This window comes from Pithys albifrons, chromosome Z, assembly GCF_047495875.1.
Source record: "Pithys albifrons albifrons isolate INPA30051 chromosome Z, PitAlb_v1, whole genome shotgun sequence".
Taxonomy (NCBI): domain Eukaryota; kingdom Metazoa; phylum Chordata; class Aves; order Passeriformes; family Thamnophilidae; genus Pithys; species Pithys albifrons.
The window spans coordinates 81,346,759-81,364,491 of record NC_092497.1 but is presented as its reverse complement, the minus strand read 5'-3'; the positions used below and the strand labels follow the sequence as shown (position 1 = coordinate 81,364,491).

Sequence of the window (17,733 nt, the reverse complement as noted above, 5' to 3'; positions counted from 1 at the left end):
ACAGCAAGCTAACAAAATACCTCCTTGTCCTCCAGTTCTACAAGTGTCCACCCTTTTAAGTCTTTTGTTGCTGCTTTATTGTCCTTCCTTTTGTTCTGATGCTCTATTTAGCAACTTGTCTTAGAGATATATAAGGATATATAGGATAAAATGAGCAGCTAGAAACACACTCTGCTAACAGAATGCAAAATACTGCCATGGCTATAAAGGGATGAATCAAAGCAGATACCAGCACAGCACATTGATCACAGGTTAAACAAAATATCACAGCTACAGTCATATCCACTACTGTTGAATTGCTTGTGCATAGGTGTAAACCTGGTCACAGAGGAAATGCCAGTCAGTAAAATTCACAAGGTGCTGTACACTGACCTGCTATAAATTTGTGTTACACTGAACATCCATGTTCCAGGAAAAACAAGCAGGAAAGGAACGAACGGCTGAAGACAAATAATTTCTCTGCAAACACAGAGGCCTACATGTCAGAAATCAAACAACAGTTAGGAAAGAACTGTAAGTACTTCAAGATGACCCAGAAAGTCAGGGGGCACACTGATGTCCGGAGCAGCTTGGGCCTCTCCATCAGAAGTGTGACTGCAGGGGTCCCTTAGGACAGAGCACACACAGAGGAGCCAAGACCTGAAAGGAGTCAGAAGTACAGCTACAAATAACACACCACAAGACAGAGTCTTGAATCACTGTCTGAAGACAAGAAGAAGCTGGAACCAGACTTCAAAAGTTCTGACTGCTGTTGTCTTCCAGGCCTTTGGAGACCCGCATCTTTATAAATTTCCCAAGTTCCTTGCCTTAAAGCATCTGCAGGTTCCTTTTGTTCTAACCAACCCTGATAGTCTGCCGATGTTAAACACACAAGGTTTAATGGGTATTAGAGGGTAATTCCACAGAGACACTTAGGAGGAGTAAGGCTGCCTGTGTCTCCTCCCTGTTGTGCGTGCCCTGCGGGTACCGAGCAGGACACGACTCCCTCAGGCACCGGAGGGCAGACCGCACTTCCCACCCTGCCGGCACGGCCTGAGCGCACGCAGTGCCAATGCCTTGGGCTCCCGCACGCCCGAACCAGCACAGCACAGCTGGGAAGTCTCAGCAGAGCCCGTCATCCCTGGACCCTTCCCTGCCGCGCGTGGACCCCTCCCGGAGGAGGGCGGTGCTTGCGGGGCGGTCCCGGCGTGGCCCCAGCCCCGAGTGCCTCTTCGCGGCCGCGGCAGAGCCGCCCGGGGAAGGAGCTCGCTGCCAGAGGCTCGCCCGCCACCATGGGGACCAACGCGCCGCTGCGCCGGGAGCCGCTCGCCCGCGGCCCCCACGTAAGTGAGCGGTGCCTGCGGGGGCACCGGCGGGGCGGGCGGGGGTGCCGCGGGGCGGCGGCCGGGAGAGGCAGCGTACGCCGAGCCCCCGCCTGCGGGCGGCCGGCACGGGGATGCTCTGCACGGGAGGGCGAGCCGGCTCCCGGCGCGGTGCGCATGCAGCCCAGCCGGGAGCCGCCGTGCCCGCTCGGATAGGATGTCACGGCAGGCGCCGTCTCCAGGGCCAACGCGGGACCCGCCTCTGTACCTCCGTTTCTCCATCTGGCACACGGAATTTGGGGCCATGCCGGCTGATGTGCTCGGCATTCAGAAGTTTTCGGAAGACCAGTGCTAAATGGTTGCCCATTTGTGCCCATTCTCTCTGGGTTCTCTTATCATTACCCAGTCCATATCAAGCTGTGAGGAGCCGGTGACCTCCCCAGAGCTAACACTCTGTGTCACTGTGACTGTCTTGTCTGTTATTTGGGAGATGAGAAATTAGACTCACCCACAATGGGGTACTACCTGGAAGGGAGTCTCGGCAGGGTTTCAGAATTGTTAATCAGTTCTGTTTTGCTGATGTACCTGTGTCAATGAGAAATGCTCCTACCATGCCAGTGCTAGACAGGCACAGTGGGAAGAAAGGCATGCACCCTCCAAGGATTCACTTTCAAGCAGAATGTGGTCAGGTTTTGGGAGAAGAGACATGAATGCAGGCAGGGTAACAAGGGGGCTTAAGCTCTGTGGGGGAATTTTTTCAGATAGGTTTTCTCAGAAGACATTCAGCTAACACATGAAGTCAAAGCAACATTGAGGGGAAGGCAGAGAAGCATACAGCAGGAAGAAGGAAAGGATAGCAAGTCCAGAAAGGCTGGGAGGGTGGCATTGGATAGTGGGCCAAAGATCAATCCAAGACACACAAAGACAGTCCTGCTTCCTTGCCTATTGGCCAGCACACCCACTGCAGAAAGTAGTTCTACCGATGCTGTTGCCCAAGACCATTTACTTTGCCACCTGTAGGGCAGGTTTTGTGGCTGCCTGTCAACTGTTTGAACCTACCAGGGGCTATAGCTCTCTGCATGCATGAAGGGTGTGGAAGAGGCCTCAGAGGTGAGGTTTGCCAGAATACAAAGCTAAAGATGTGTGCCTGTTATGCAAAGAAGGCTTGTTCCATTTGAATGGGAATGTCTCACCATGTCAATTCTTTGTCTGAAGTGTTTCTTTACATATCCTCCCTTTCCTCTTGCTTCCTAGCCAGCTTTGACTTCACATTTGGCATCAGGTCTCCCTGAAATCTGGAAATGTTGACAAATACCACCTTTGATATTTACTAGTGGAGGCAACCATCTAAGAGTCAGATTTATCTTTAAAGAAATGGATTTCCAAAAATCACTGAAAATATATCTGTTGTACTTATTTTAAAATAAGAAATTAATTGGCTGGTTTTGCCCTTTTGTACCAGTGTTTTCCTATTGTGCTCTGAGTCCAAATTTGATGCCACCATGTCAACACATCAGATGCTAAAGAGTAAACCAACTCAGGGATAAAAGTGAAAATTAACAAAGCTCCTCGTTCATGTTAAGGAAATCAAAGGTGATGATGAAAACTATAGAAAGCTTGCATATCCCCCAAGACTTCAAAATAGAATGTTACTGCACAAGAACTAAGTGGACTTTTTGACTTGGAAGCACTCTCCTACCAGATTTTTCACCTCTCCTGCATTGCTCCTTAAATACATCACACTTAACAAGCCTACCTGCAGTCTGGAGAATTTAGCTGGTAAGAAGGTTGGCCCACACTAGGAGAAATAATTAAGGAAAGTTGATTCCCATCAACACTGTGCTGCCTGTGGAAGGAGGATTTTTATGTGCTATGTAAAACTGACACTAGGGCTGAGTCAAAGACCCCCATAATCTTTTCCATAAACCAGCATGATTTCACATGGTAGAAGCCCATCACAGTGATTTTTCCACTAATTACTTAGCTTTGAGAATACAAAAATATCCTTCTGAAAATGCTATTCAAATTGTATGCTTTTTCTTACAATTTCATTGTAAAAGATTGAGATGGATCATAGAACTTTATATGAGAAAATACAGGCACGAAAGCAAGCCACACAGAATCAGTATTTCATAACTGCCTGCAGAGACACACAAGAGGGTTTTGAAAAAGCACAGGGAAAATAAAAGAGAGAGTCTCTCAGAGCATGGATTCTCGTTAGCCAAATGTCAGGGACATTCAGGCTAAGTTTCTTATAAATACTGCCTCGGCAGCCAGGCCAGTCAGAAAGTGATCTGTATCCACATGATTTTGAGTAACCTCCTCCCTGCTGGCACGTAGAAAGGCTTGGGAAAATAGGCTTCTACTTTCAGTAGTGTGTGGTCTTTATTGGAGGGACTCAATATAGTCTGTATACATGTGTTGAAGTTAAAACATCTATTGGAAGAATTCCCCTTCCTACAAAATCAGAGAATATTTTAGCAGTTACTTATATTTATGTGTAATTCTGAACTTTCATTAAAACACTCAGTACCAAATCAAAGCTTTAATAAAACAATATGGATAGCAAATCCAGCTGAGAAAAATTAGACTACTCTGGAGTAACAGCTGACTCAGATGCTCTTCATATGACTTTTTTTCCAGATAAGTATCAAAAAGAAGGAAGGAAAGAAGTAAATGGTAATTTAGCATGTGGGGGGGTGGTTTTTTCCTATATGCCATCCTGCATTCCAAAGATTTGCTCTTCATCACCAAGATCCTGATTTACTGTCCAAATGAAGCACATCTACAGAAGGTTTGTTGGTTGAAGGCTTCCTATGCACTCCTTGGAGATAGTACCTCTTTTAAAATTGTGTCCTTGTTTTCACTTTTCCTTGAATTTTGTTTCTTGTTTGGAAAAACAAAACTGTTTCTGACCATCACTTGTAATGAAACTAAGGGTTACAGATGCTCCAAACACAAAATGAGGACATTTTATTTTTGACCCAGAATTAAAAGCAGAGATGTACTTTTGCATAATGCCTGATGCCACTGTGCTTTTGACTTCTGTTACATCTCTGCAAACTTCTTCACATGGAAAATCTGAAATTGTTTCAGAAAATCATGGTAGCCATGTAATAGTTTAGGATTTAAGATTGCTCTGAGAGTCACATGATTAGACATTTTAATAACTCACCAATAATGTCTAGTGAGATACAAGCTTCCAAGACAGGAGGATTTAGACTTAGTAAAGGGTAGCTACTACACTTCTTTGCCCCTTTCATGTTCTCTCTCAAAATTTCCTCATTGATCTTTGAAACTGTAAATTAACTACGTACTTGTAACTGTAACTTTGCATTCACATTTTCTTCTTTCGTCACATTTTTTGTCTTAATGCAATGAATAGTCAAAGTCCACAATCTACACACACGGAATTACTTAAATACTGAAAAAAAGGTGGAAACACAGGTTTAGTATTATAATTCTTTAGTCTTGACATTAGATCTCTGCTTAGCAGACTTTTTTTTTAATTATCTAGTAGCATTATTACCCCTTAAAATTAGAAATAGCAATAATCAGAAAGAGCAATCATAGTTATTCCAGTAGGACTGAGCAAGAACGGGAGCTTCAGAGGAAAAAGACAAGCCATAACCTTAACTGCTTTTATTACAAGTAAAGAAAATAGACCCTTTTGAAAGATTAAACTGATCACACAAGCAGAGCGGGTCACATGATGGCAGCATAAATTGGGTCAGTTTCAGTATTTTTAGAGAGAGGGAGAGGGAAAGAAAATATTTGTGAGGTTTTTTTCAGCTGAAATTGAGATAAAGGTCCAAGTGGTTAGAGATTGAATGAAATGAAAAAAAACCCTCTTGAGGTTTCCAGCACTCTTTCCAGTTCTTTGCTTCCAGTTTCAGATGGCTATTATCCCACCTCCACACACCCCTGATCAAGAAATCCCCTAGAGTGGAGGTTGCTTTTTATGCCATCCATCAATCACATCCTACAACTCTGGCTAGTTATGACAAACTTGACTCAAATTCTGTAGGATAAATGCAAATGCAATTATATTGTAACACAGACATCAGAGTATGCTATCTTTTCAACAAGAAAAAAGAGATTGTTAATCTGTTACAGAATGCTGACAATTCTAAAGAAAATAGTGTGATTTATCATATTTATTTTTAATTATTATTACACAGTTCCTAGTTATGTCAGTGAGATTCACAACTCTGCTTGTTACCTGGATTTTAATGTACAAAATTTTAACACAGAATCATAGAATTATTTAGATTGGAAAAAAACTTTTAAGATCATTGAGTCAGTACATTAACACAGTGTTGCTTAAAATTCAGGAAAAAAGCTTTTGAGACAACATTAGCATAGGTAAAGCAGAGTGCAGTTCTTTAATTAAAGCTTTCGGGTGCACAGAGTACATAGCTGCAAACCCAGTATAGGGTTCTTACAAATTGATCACTACTTAATTAGCATCTCTAATGGCTATGTTCAACTCAGAGCCTTTTGCCCCTGGTCCCACCCTCAGAACTGCCCTGTTGAAGCACCTCCAAGGGTTCCAGGCTTCTATCTTGCTTTGACTAACACGTATTACTATTCTGGTCCAGGGGCATATGTCCCAAACACTATGTCCTTGCTGGAATCTCCTTCCTTGAAAGGAGAATTAAACAGTAATTCAGGAATGTGCACAAACAATGAGAAACTGTTAGCTGCTGCCTCAAGTGGGAGAAACTCTACAGCTGTATAAAACCCTATAAATATATAAAATATTAAAATATACAAATAAAAATCCTAAGGTATCAACAGCACTGCTAAGTCTAAACACTGTGTCCCTAAGTGCCACATCTATGTGTCTTTTAAATACCTCTAGGGATGGGGACTCCAGCAGTTCCTTGGGCAGCCAGTTACGGCTTGATAGTCCTTTCAGTAAATAAATATTTCTGAATATTTAATAATAAACCTGCACTGGTGCATATCTTGAGGCCATTTCCTCCTGTTCTGTATTGGGGCTCGCTGGGTGTCACCCTTTATTGAGGTGTGTTGGGGGTGTCACCATTTATTGGGGTCCCCTTATCCCGAGTAGGGGGCAGCGTGAATGACGGTCAGAAGAGCTCAGGCACAGCAGGAATCAGAAGCCTTGATCAGAAGGCTTACAAGTGTTTATTCAAGACAGTTTCACAGTTTCCTCGTAGCTCACAGATCATAGTAGTTGGTAGTAGTAGTAGTAAAAGTACTAGTTTTTCTTTCAGTGACATCCACACCTTTTATATCCTCTCACATCCAACATGTCATGACATTACTGGCTAGCCAATTCACATCACATTCACCAAAGCATCTCATTGGCTACAAGACCACGCACACACTCCAAGTAGCTCTCTTCTTAAGGGAGAACTCTAAACTGCTTTCCTTAAGGGATGTCACCCCTACAGTTCTGTCACTTGGTACTTGGGCTAAGAGACTGATCCCCACCTTGCTACAACCTTTCGAGTATATGTAGAGAGCTATAAGCTCCTCATAAGAAAGCTCCTTTCACCAGCTTCATTGACCTTTTTTTGGATGGTGTCTTCCCAAAGACAGGGAGCAGATTTTCACTTTTTTATTTCCTCTCCCTTGGCTGGGAAGTCTGTTCCTAACAATCTTATCTACATGTAGATTCCCATTTTTGTTAGTGTAAGACACTGAGCAAAGATATGAGAGATCTATATTGTGACTGGGAAAAGAATAAACCCCCGTATTTCCCTCTGCATCGCATCTATGTCATTGTCATCTCTTCCATTTCTCTGGAACATCAACACAAGCTGTGATGTGCTTGCTTACAGTTATTATTAGCTGCACAGCATATGGAAGAACAACCAGGAAAATGCAGGAAGGTAAAACTTGTTATGCTTTCCCTATTGTATCTGTTTATATTCTTCTTATCTCAGGTAGTATGTGTTACTTGGTCTTCTGTAAGGGGTATTTATAATGGATTGCCTTTGCAGCAGTGAGCACTTCTGTGCAAGAATCCAGAGGTTATTAGTTTGATTGTGTCAGAGGGACCTGCTCTTTTGAAAGTGCTATAATCCTTACCTTTAAAACTTAAGTTGCTTTCAGGTGTTTTAGGCTGGACAGCACAGAATTGACATGGGCAGCTGCTTTTGAAAACGTTAGCCTAAGTTTTCACTTTCTTACATTCAGCAGCTGTTTTAACATAAATAAAAGGGATATAAAAGAAGAGTTAAGGAAAGAAGTAATTAAAGATCCACCTCAAGTAGATGTTGATGTAAAAAGTCATATTCCTTTGCTGTCAGGAGGGAAGAGGTAACACAGTGCTTAGCACCAGCGCAGAAGATCAGAGTGCCACTGACTGTATGTTGACACTATCCAGGCACAGTCGAACACAGACAATCCCAGTTTAGCACCTTTCACCTCTTTCAGGGTGGCTTTCCAATGAGTTCAAGCCAGGGGCAAAGCAAACCAGTTGATCTAGGTTCTTCTGTTCAAACCTTAAGCAACATGACCTCTCATTAAAAAAGTAAGGTCCTCATCTCCAGCATTTCCCAACACTTCTTGCACTAATGTCTGTTTAGTCTCTGTGGGGCCTTTACCATTTCTGCATAGCTTTTTGATAAGGAGAGGACCAGTGAATTATCTGGATACTGAGATCCTACCCCTCTAATGAGCCCCACTACTGCCACAAGAGGGAATCCCACTTCTGTCGCAAGGACAGTAGGGTTTCTTCACAGTGCCTTCAGAGATTTTCAGCAGAAAAGCATAAGGCTGACTGGAGCAGGGAGATCATGGGCTGAGGCTTCTCCCATCTCATCTTTCTGCATAGCATTTGTCTCTCTGCTGGAAAGACTTGAGGCAGGGCTCACTCAGTAACAAGATAAATTTCATCTTGTTTATGTAATATGTGAGGTCTTGTGGGGGAGAAATAATCAAAAGGAGCATAAACTTTCTCCCTTCTTCTGTACATTGTGTTGCAACATGCTGAAATATCATTAGAACATTTCCAGAAAAATCACATTAAGAGATGCACTGGTGCTCTTGTAAGAATAATGAACTCTCAGTGCAGTTGCTCCTAGCTATGACAGCACTAATATAAATAAGAATCTGTCCATATTCACACTTTCATGCTCAAATATGATTCAGGCCCTTCCTCAGCATTTAGTTTCAGTGAAACCAGCTGTAGATACACTGGTGAGCTAATCATAACCCAAAAGCATTTACAGGAGACAATTCAAATTTACTTATAATGACATTTGCAGAATGCACATGGGTTTTTAAGCAATGTGCAACATGCATAAAGGAAATCTACTGATGTGGAGAACAATGAGAACTGTTTAAATGGGACATGAATTGTACCTAAGGTGCCTGCCAGTTGCTATTACTACCTCTGGTCAGTATTTCAAGTGAAGATCACTTCAGTAATTTAAGAAGTGGGTGTGCTGTGATATTCTCAAAACACAGAGACTTTGAGGAGCTATGACTCATTGAACCACAGCTGTGTGAGGGCTTTCTGTACATCACAATAAATGTTCTTTCTAGCTGTCTTGGGAAACAGTCAGTTCATAATTTTAAATTCCCAATGTCAAGTTTTAAGCTGTTTTTGCTTCAATAATCCCCATTTAAGATTCTTCTTTTTTTAAATGAAGACTTCAGTATTTGTTCCTCAAAACCTTTCTAAACAAATATTTGTAACTACTGGAAAAGTCAACTTTTTCTCTGTTGTAAAGGCCAGGAATGCAAAATCCTGTTCTCTGCATCTATTTTCTTTCAGGTATGGCATACTTGGTAGTTGCTCTTACAGCTAATTTTTCTAAGAATTAAAGGATGAATGTAGAAGGGATTTGAGACCCCTCAGATATTATACAGATAAACAAACATACAATCCAAATGGAAAAACTGTATCAAAGTGCAGGCACCAAGTATAGAATCACAGAATCATAGAATCAATTGGGTTGGAAAAGACCTCCGAGATCATCAAGTCCAACCCTTGGTCCAACTCCAGTCCCTTTACCAGATCATGGCAGTCAGTGCCACGTCCAATCTCAGTTTAAAAACCTCCAGGGATGGTGAATCCACCACCTCTCTGGGCAGCCCATTCCAATCCCTGATTACTCTCTCTGGAAAGAATTTTTTCCTGATAGCCAACTTAAATTTCCCCTGGCAGAGCTTAAGCCCATCGTGCCCCCTTGTCCTATTGCTGAGTGCCTGGGAGAAGAGACCAACCCCCACCTGGCCAGAACTTCCCTTCAGGTAGTTCCAGACAGTGCTGAGGTCACCTCTGAGCCTCCTCTTCTCCAGGCTGAACACCCCCAGCTCCCTCAGCCTCTCCCCATAGGACTTGTGCTCCAGTCCCTTCTCCAGCCTTGTTGCTCTTCTCTGGACCCGCTCCAGCCCCTCAATATCCTTTCTGAACTGAGGGGCCCAGAACTGAACACAACACTCAAGGTGTGGCCTCACCAACACAGAGTACAGGGGAAGGGTCACTGCCCTGGTCCTGCTGGCCACGCTATTTTTGATACAGGACAGGATCCCATTGGCCTTCTTGGCCACTTGGGCACACTGTTGGCTCATGTTGAGCTTCCTGTCAGTTAGTCCCCCCAGGTCCCTCTGCCTGGCTGCTCTCCAGCCACTCTGTGCCCAGCCTGGAGCGCTGCAGGGGGTTGTTGCCTGGTCAGATGTATGGCCCTACTGCATTAGACTGTCAGCCACACAAAGGTGAGATCTGTCAAAGGGATAAAAATGGGCGAAGAATTCTCATTGTACTGGGATGGTGTGACACTAGCTATTGAAATGTTTTGGTTGAGAGATTCTGTAGCAGAACATGGGGGGCATAGGTTGCTGCTGTTACACATGTTAAGTGGGTCCATCCTTTGGGGGTCTAAGTTCTCTGGAGTGATATGTAGCTAGAATGGTGAGATTTGTGTTTGATGGGGAGTGGGGAGTTATTTTTTGTTATTTCTAACTTGTGTAGGTGTGTATTATATTGTATTCTTAATTTTCTCTTGTGTATAAATATATATAGTTTAAATCTTGGAGGTTTTCTCCCCTCTCCCTTTTCTTAGTGAGGGGGGGAAGAGACTGACTCTGTATTGGGCAGTTGGCATTTTGCCAACTCAACCCAAGACAGATAATTGAAGTAGGATCCAAGTCATAGTCATCTTACTCATGTGACACCACTGTGACCCCAAAACACATTCAGCTTGAAAAAACAAACCACATCTCTTTTACGGTCACCTGGAACACACAGATGACCAGCACTACCTGACAGCTCATTTAACAGCTTTGTTCCTTGTGGCACATGCCAAGGAAGCCATCATTAAAGAAAAGCAGGCACTCTTGGCCGAATCAGCACAAAATTCTGCATCGCACACAGGAACTCTTCATGAGCTACAGGTAAGTGCTCTGACTGTGGAGGGCTGCAGTTCCTCACAGCCTGCACCATCAGGCAACTGCCTTGCTCTTCCCTGCACTGCTGTGGGCTGCATGTGCTCACCGCACATCTCCTACAGCAACCCCGCAGGGCTCTGACAGCTCTCACTGTAAAAGGTCTTAACGTGACAGCAGACCCCACTGACACTCTGAGATCATCCAGCAGGTTTTAGCTAGATGGCTCAGATCTGCGTTGCGGGTATTCCAGATATAAACCGACAGGAAAAGGCCGTTCTGACTCAAGGATACGGCGCCTCCTTAGGAAGGGTTCCTTCACATTAGGAAGAATTTCTTGAGAGAAAGGGTGATTAGATATTGGAATGGACCGCCCAGGGTGGCGGTGGAGTCACCGTCCCTGGTGGTGTTTTTTTAAGGAAAGCCTGGACGTGGCACTCAGTGCCATGGTCTGGCTGACACGGTGGGGCCCGATCATAGGTTGGCCTCGATGACCTCAGAGATCTTTTCCAACCTCATTGAGTCTGTGCAGGCAAACCTGAATGCTGCGCTACGGAGCTCGGGGGGCTACGCCGCGCCCCAACCCCGCAGAGGAGACCCCGGCCCCGTGGGAAGGGCGCGGAAGCGGCTCCTCCCTTCCTGCCGGGGCGGGCCTTCCTGCGGGCTCGGCGCGGTGAAAGGTGAGCGCGGAGCGGAGCGGCTGCCGCCCCGCAGGGCCCGCGGTGGCACAGGCCGTGCAGCTGGGGCCGGGCGGGCCGCGCCGGAGACGGGGCAGGAGCCGGGAGGGAGCGGCGGCAGATCCGCGGGAGCGGAAGTGCCGCGCTGGGAGCGCGCTCGTCTGGGGCGCGCGGGGAGCAGGCGGGGGAGCCGGGACCATGGCCGGGGCCGGGGGCGTGTCCCTGGGATGTGCGGGGTCCCTGCGGTGGGCAGTGGCTGTTCCCGGGATGTGCGGGGTCCCTGCGGTGGGCAGTGCGTGTCCCTGGGATGTGCGGGGTCCCTGCGGTGGGCAGTGCGTGTTCCTGGGATGTGCGGGTTTCACAGGGAGCGGTGCATGTTCCCGGGATGTGCGGGGTCCCTGCGGTGGGCAGTGCCTGTTCCCGGGATGTGCGGGGTCCCTGCGGTGGGCAGTGCGTGCCCCTGGGATGTGCGGGGTCCCTGCGGTGGGCAGTGCGTGTCCCTGGGATGTGCGGGTTCCACAGTGGGCGGTGCATGTTCCCGGGATGTGCGGGGTCCCTGCGGTGGGCAGTGCCTGTTCCCGGGATGTGCAGGTTCCACAGTGAGCGGTGCATGTTCGCGGGATGTGCGGGGTCCCTGCGGTGGGCAGTGCCTGTTCCCGGGATGTGCGGGGTCCCTGCGGTGGGCAGTGCCTGTTCCCGGGATGTGCGGGGTCCCTGCGGTGGGCGGTGCATGTTCCCGGGATGTGCGGGGTCCCTGCGGTGGGCAGTGCGTGTCCCTGGGATGTGCGGGGTCCCTGCGGTGGGCAGTCCCTGTTCCCGGGGTTGTGCGGGTTCCACAGTGGGCGGTGCATGTTCCCGGGATGTGCGGGTTCCACAGTGGGCGGTGCATGTTCCCGGGATGTGCGGGGTCCCTGCGGTGGGCAGTGCATGTTCCCGGGATGTGCGGGGTCCCTGCGGTGGGCAGTGCCTGTTCCCGGGATGTGCGGGTTCCACAGTGGGCAGTGCCTGTTCCCGGGATGTGCGGGGTCCCTGCGGTGGGCAGTGCCTGTTCCCGGGATGTGCGGGGTCCCTGCGGTGGGCAGTGCGTGTCCCTGGGATGTGCGGGTTCCACAGTGGGCAGTGCCTGTTCCCGGGATGTGCGGGTTCCACAGTGGGCAGTGCCTGTTCCCGGGATGTGCGGGGTCCCTGCGGTGGGCAGTGCCTGTTCCCGGGATGTACGGGGTCCCTGCGGTGGGCAGTGCGTGTCCCTGGGATGTGCGGGGTCCCTGCGGTGGGCAGTGCCTGTTCCCGGGATGTACGGGGTCCCTGCGGTGGGCAGTGCGTGTCCCTGGGATGTGCGGGGTCCCTGCGGTGGGCAGTGCGTGTCCCTGGGATGTGCGGGGTCCCTGCGGTGGGCAGTGCGTGTCCCTGGGATGTGCGGGGTCCCTGCGGTGGGCAGTGCGTGTCCCTGGGATGTGCGGGTTCCGCGGTCTCTGGCGGGAAAGGGCGGCGCGGGTGCCGGATTGCCCGGACTGTGGGATACGGGAGGGAGGGAGCACCAGGACAGACCTTACACTTGGGTAACAAGGCTATGGCCTCAAGTTGTGTCAGGGGAGGTTTAGGTTGAATACTTAAGAAGATGTCCTTCCCCCAGAGGGTGGCTGAGCACTGGAACAGGGGAGTGGTCACAGCACCAAGCCTGACAGTTTCGGATGCGTTTGGATGATACTCAGGCACTTGGTGTGACTCCTGTGTGGAACTAAGGGTTGGACCCGATAGTCCTTGAGGGTCCTTTCCACCTCAGAATATTCTGTCATCTTAAGCATACCAATATGCTGGAGAGGTGCAGGGATGATACCTCGCACCAGAAAGGGGCTGGTGAAGAGGTCAATCCCATCTGTGAGGGAAGATGGTGGAAAGGGTTTCTTGCCCTGATGTGTGCGCAGGGCAGTAAATGCTTTTCCACCCACACAGATGTGTTCCAGGGGGTCTAAAAGACTTGGTTTGGTCTGTAGTCATTTGCTGCAGGACCAGGCTTCGGGTGTGCTCACACAGGTGATGTGGAACAGATGTCTCCATGGGTAAAGAAGAGTGGCAGGAACACATATACTGGTACATGGTGTGGGAGCAGTTTTGAGCAGAATATCCTGTGTGGACATCACACAGCAAACCCAGAAAGATGAAATGGCCCCAGACACACAGGCATTCACAGAGTGTAGAAATTCCGGGCTCTTTGATTTTGAAAACCATTGGTTCAGAGGTGCACATGCTGAATATACATGTGGTGTCTTTTGTTTATGGAACACTAATCAGGGAGTATCTCATGTACTTCAGAGTGCTAAGAGAAACAGAAGCTGCTTGGTTGCTTTAAAGTCTGGCCCAGAATTCCCCAGTCTCAAAAACTTCTTGAACCTCTCATAGTCTGAAAGTCTTAGGGTGGGATATGGAAGAGCAGTAGACCAAAGCTGTGGCGATTAATTATTTCAAATAGTCCTTCATGGTGCACTGTTTTATTTCTTTTCCTCTCTGCTAAAGACTCGTTAGTCCCTGCAAGGTAGAAGAGGAAGGTCCCCAGAGTCAGAAGACTGTAGATCAAACACAGTGTATCATCAAACACCTAGAAACTCAGAAGCAACTCTTAGTGAATAATTATTTCAAGTAATTTCAGTGGACAGTTCTGAAAATAGTTGATTGCCTGCAAGAACTGTTCATATATTCTAAAATCATAGCGATAACAAGATTATGTAGCCAAGACATTACAGGTCTGCTTGAAAGAATTTACTATTGATAGCTGAAAGGACTTTGCCATTACTTGTTGATAGTGAATGCTGTCTGAAAATACAGAATAATTTTTGCATTAAGCCTCAGAATAGATTAGAATCAAGATAGAATTATGTGTTTTACTAAACTGTGATGTAGGAATATATCACGTTTCTTCAGAAAATATCCAACTTAACCTGAAGAACAGTAGACTGGTTTAATTAGTGATAAATTTGCATGTGGAGTTAACACTTGTACTGCACTGTTGCCTATCTTTTGCTGGGGTAGGTATTTTGGTTCTTCAGATAAGCAGATGTTTAAAATTAATAGCAATAGTAAAACTGCACCAAGGCCAATGCATGGCTTACTTGGCAGCTTTTTGAAACTATTGTTACAGAGTTTTAAGGCAGTACTAAAAATAGTTCTGCTTTGAGGCTTACTCTGAAACTTAATTGCACAAATACCAGGAACTGCTTTTGATTCTCGTCAAATCATACATATTTGAAGTGTCTCCACATTTACCTCCAGAATTATTTGAAGAGACTATTACTGCATGCAATACCAATTCTAATTAAATGTGATTTGTGTGGCTGGACAGACGTATGGTCTAGTGATTCAGTTCTGTTGGATCTCTAGTTATGGTGAAACATGAGATTTAAATTTTTTTAAAACATACAGACATACCGTTTTAGGAGATGATGTTTTCTGGGTTTGGATTGAAGAACTCTAGAATTTTAGACAATGCTTAAAGAGAAAGGACAACAGAAAATTAGCCTGCTTCTTAAAAGCCTTCTTTGTGTAAATGAAAAGATAATTGTTTGTCAGAGGGGATATGATGGTCTTAACTCAGGCAGGTAACTTGTAGTAAGCAAACTCTGGATTAAGTTTGCGTTTGTCACTTCCTTATTCTGTGCCCTTTTACTTTGGCTTCTCAGTTTATAGTGTAGGATAACTATGCAGCAATGGCTGTTGAACGGTCCTGTGAGAGGCTTCTAATGGTGCCTGCAGTTTCAAAGATAAGCTTACAGACATGTCAGAAGCAGCCTTTCCATCTTGAACATGATTTTATTTGAATTAGTGGATGCTTTTACACGTGTAATGACAGAATGTCCTGCTCTGAACCAGCTCCAAAAGGAGTTGTTTTAGGAATGAGGTAAAGCAGTAGTTGTGTTAAATCTGTATCTGGCTAATGTGATTTGAGGTTTCACTGAGTGATAGAGGATAACATGCTCTCTGACTCATACAGCAACTAAAATCCTGCAAAGTACTCTCTGCATTTTGAACGTGACTTACTGAATTTCTGACATACATTTAAAATATTTCAAGCATGTTGAACAAAAAGAAGGGCAAGTTTAAAACAGCCGTCATCTACACAACATACCTGCAGATATTTTCAGCATTAGTAACTGATTACATTTCCTGAAGGATTATCATCTGATCCTTTGGAAGTGTAAAACATTAATTAATTAACATACTACTGCTGACATAATGTTCAAATGTAAATTCAAATGAAGTGGCATCATGTAAACCAAATAATATTTTTAACTTTGTGGCTGAATCTGTAGAGCTCAGCTTAATTTGTCATCATAGTAATCAGAGGTGGAAATTCCAGGCTGTATCCTACTGAAATTGAATGGAGTAGCTGTAACTGCTTTGTTTGAGTAAATGCCATTTCTTATGAACTTAGTGCTGGCCATCTTTGCCTTTTGTCACCTCTGTTTTATTCTGAAAGGCAGCATAAACCACTCTCAGGAATCATGGTTGTTGGAGTTAAACTAAAAAAAACATCCCTAATCACCCTAACATTACTATTATACCAAAGGATTGTTTATCATCATGTATAATAAAATCTAAATTAATCTGTCTTAAAAGTAGGGAAATCTTGAAAAACTACTGACTTTATATGTCTATAAGAGTAAGATGTCACAGTAACCTTTCTTTTAAAACTTTACTGAAAAAATGTAAATGTGGTCTAAAGGGAGCATGAAATGACATACTTGACAATACTAAAAGGAGCAGCTGCTCAGAAAGAGCTTTTCTATCTGACAAAAACTGTAGAGAGGGATTGATCCTGCTCTGAGCTGGAGATAAGCAACCTTTGTGCATTAATCCAGAAAAAGTTTACTTGCCATTTCAGTGGAGTAAAAACCTGATATAACAGTAGACTTCACACTGGAAGGATGATACTTATTTAAAATATATTTATTTTTGAAAGGAGAACTAAAAAAACCCCTGCCCTTGTAATTGACCAGTCTCATAAACTCTTCCTAACACTTGAATAATTTCTTTTTGGGGGTAGAGGAAATTTGGGTTACTTTAGGGTAGATAATGCTGTATCCTTTTTTATCAGGTTTATTGTAACCCAGTACTGCATTATTGAATATTTGATGTACTTTGGCCAACAAAACAGTATGTAAGGATTTAGAAGTCAATGTTTAACTTGCCTTACCTGATGAAATTGTGTTTACTGAAGATGTGTAAATAGACTCAGTCAAAAACTTTCTCCTTTTGTTCACAGAGTCTGTCAGTGATGCATCTGCACAAATTGTTCCCTTCTGTCGTTTTGAAATATGAGGTTTTCTTTCATTTACTGAGGCACAATAATATTTCTGCTTATGCAGAGGTTTCCATCTCAACAAGGAACAGAAATTTTGCTGTTTAATTACAGCTGAACTTCAAATACAATTTATACAGAATTTTTCTATATTACTTACAGAAATAGAGGTATTGAAATTGATCTTAAACTGAGAAAAAAACCTGTTCTCTTCTAAAATCTTCAGAGGATAGGTACTTTCAGGTATTAGCTGTCTGTTATCAATGGTTTGGTTGCTGTGCAGGGTTTGGACTGTGATTGTTCATTAAGTGTACCATTTACAGCAAGTAAACTACTATTATTAATGACACACTTTTTTTTCCTCTGTTATGTCAGGAAGTGTACTTCAAGAATCTTTCAAAACAGAAACAAAAGAAAGTCATGGAGAAGAATGGAAACAACCACAAACTTCGTGTTTGTGTTGCTACTTGCAACCGTGCAGATTATTCAAAATTAGCTCCCATTATGTTTGGAATTAAGGCTGAACCACAGTTTTTCGAGCTGGATGTTGTAGTGCTTGGTTCCCACTTGATTGATGATTATGGGTAAGATGGATTTTTGTCTTTCTGCCAATCTCAGGTGTTAGCAGTGATATCATGAATGTTAGGTAAAAAAAGTCTTGGCATTCTGAGTGTACACAACAAAGTTTTAAAATTTTTTTTCAGATTTTATTTTGCAACTCGTTCTGAGATTGCATATTTCTGGGTGTTTTTTCAACCAATATTGGAATTTTAGAAAGTTTTGGTTAAATGCTGTAACTGAGATCTTCAACAGGACCACAGACTATATGAAGTGAGAAACTCGTTTCCTTCATTTTTCCCTAAGGGTCTGGTGATTATGAAAGGAAAATGTGCTACAGTTTTTTAATTTTCACAGAGAAAAGATACTCCTCAGTCATTTTAAGTTGCAGCTCTTCCACTTGGCATAGATATTGGAAAAATCTTAAAATCTGCTTTCCTTAGTGAAGGAGATGTGATAAGTAAGCCTTTGTTCAAACCCAGTGCAACTGTTCTGATTTGCATTTATTTTGTCAGGCTGTGTTGCTGTAAAACCA

At 44.8% G+C, this 17,733-nt stretch overlaps 1 protein-coding gene across 3 annotated transcripts in view; it reads left to right on the top strand.

The window, feature by feature from the left end:
* Positions 1-1,213: 1,213 nt before the first annotated feature.
* GNE (glucosamine (UDP-N-acetyl)-2-epimerase/N-acetylmannosamine kinase) overlaps positions 1,214-17,733 on the top strand; it is a 34,864-nt gene continuing 18,344 nt past the window's right edge. Inside the window, exons 1-2 of one of the 3 annotated variants that reach the window (XM_071579908.1) lie at positions 1,214-1,322; positions 17,016-17,224. In XM_071579908.1, coding sequence (XP_071436009.1) covers positions 1,272-1,322; positions 17,016-17,224 — 260 coding nt within the window. In that variant the 5' untranslated portion in view covers positions 1,214-1,271. Of the gene's footprint in view, positions 1,323-11,218; positions 11,351-12,667; positions 15,240-17,015; positions 17,225-17,733 lie in introns of those variants that run through there. The other 2 variants (XM_071579909.1, XM_071579910.1) reach the window with 2 other exon arrangements.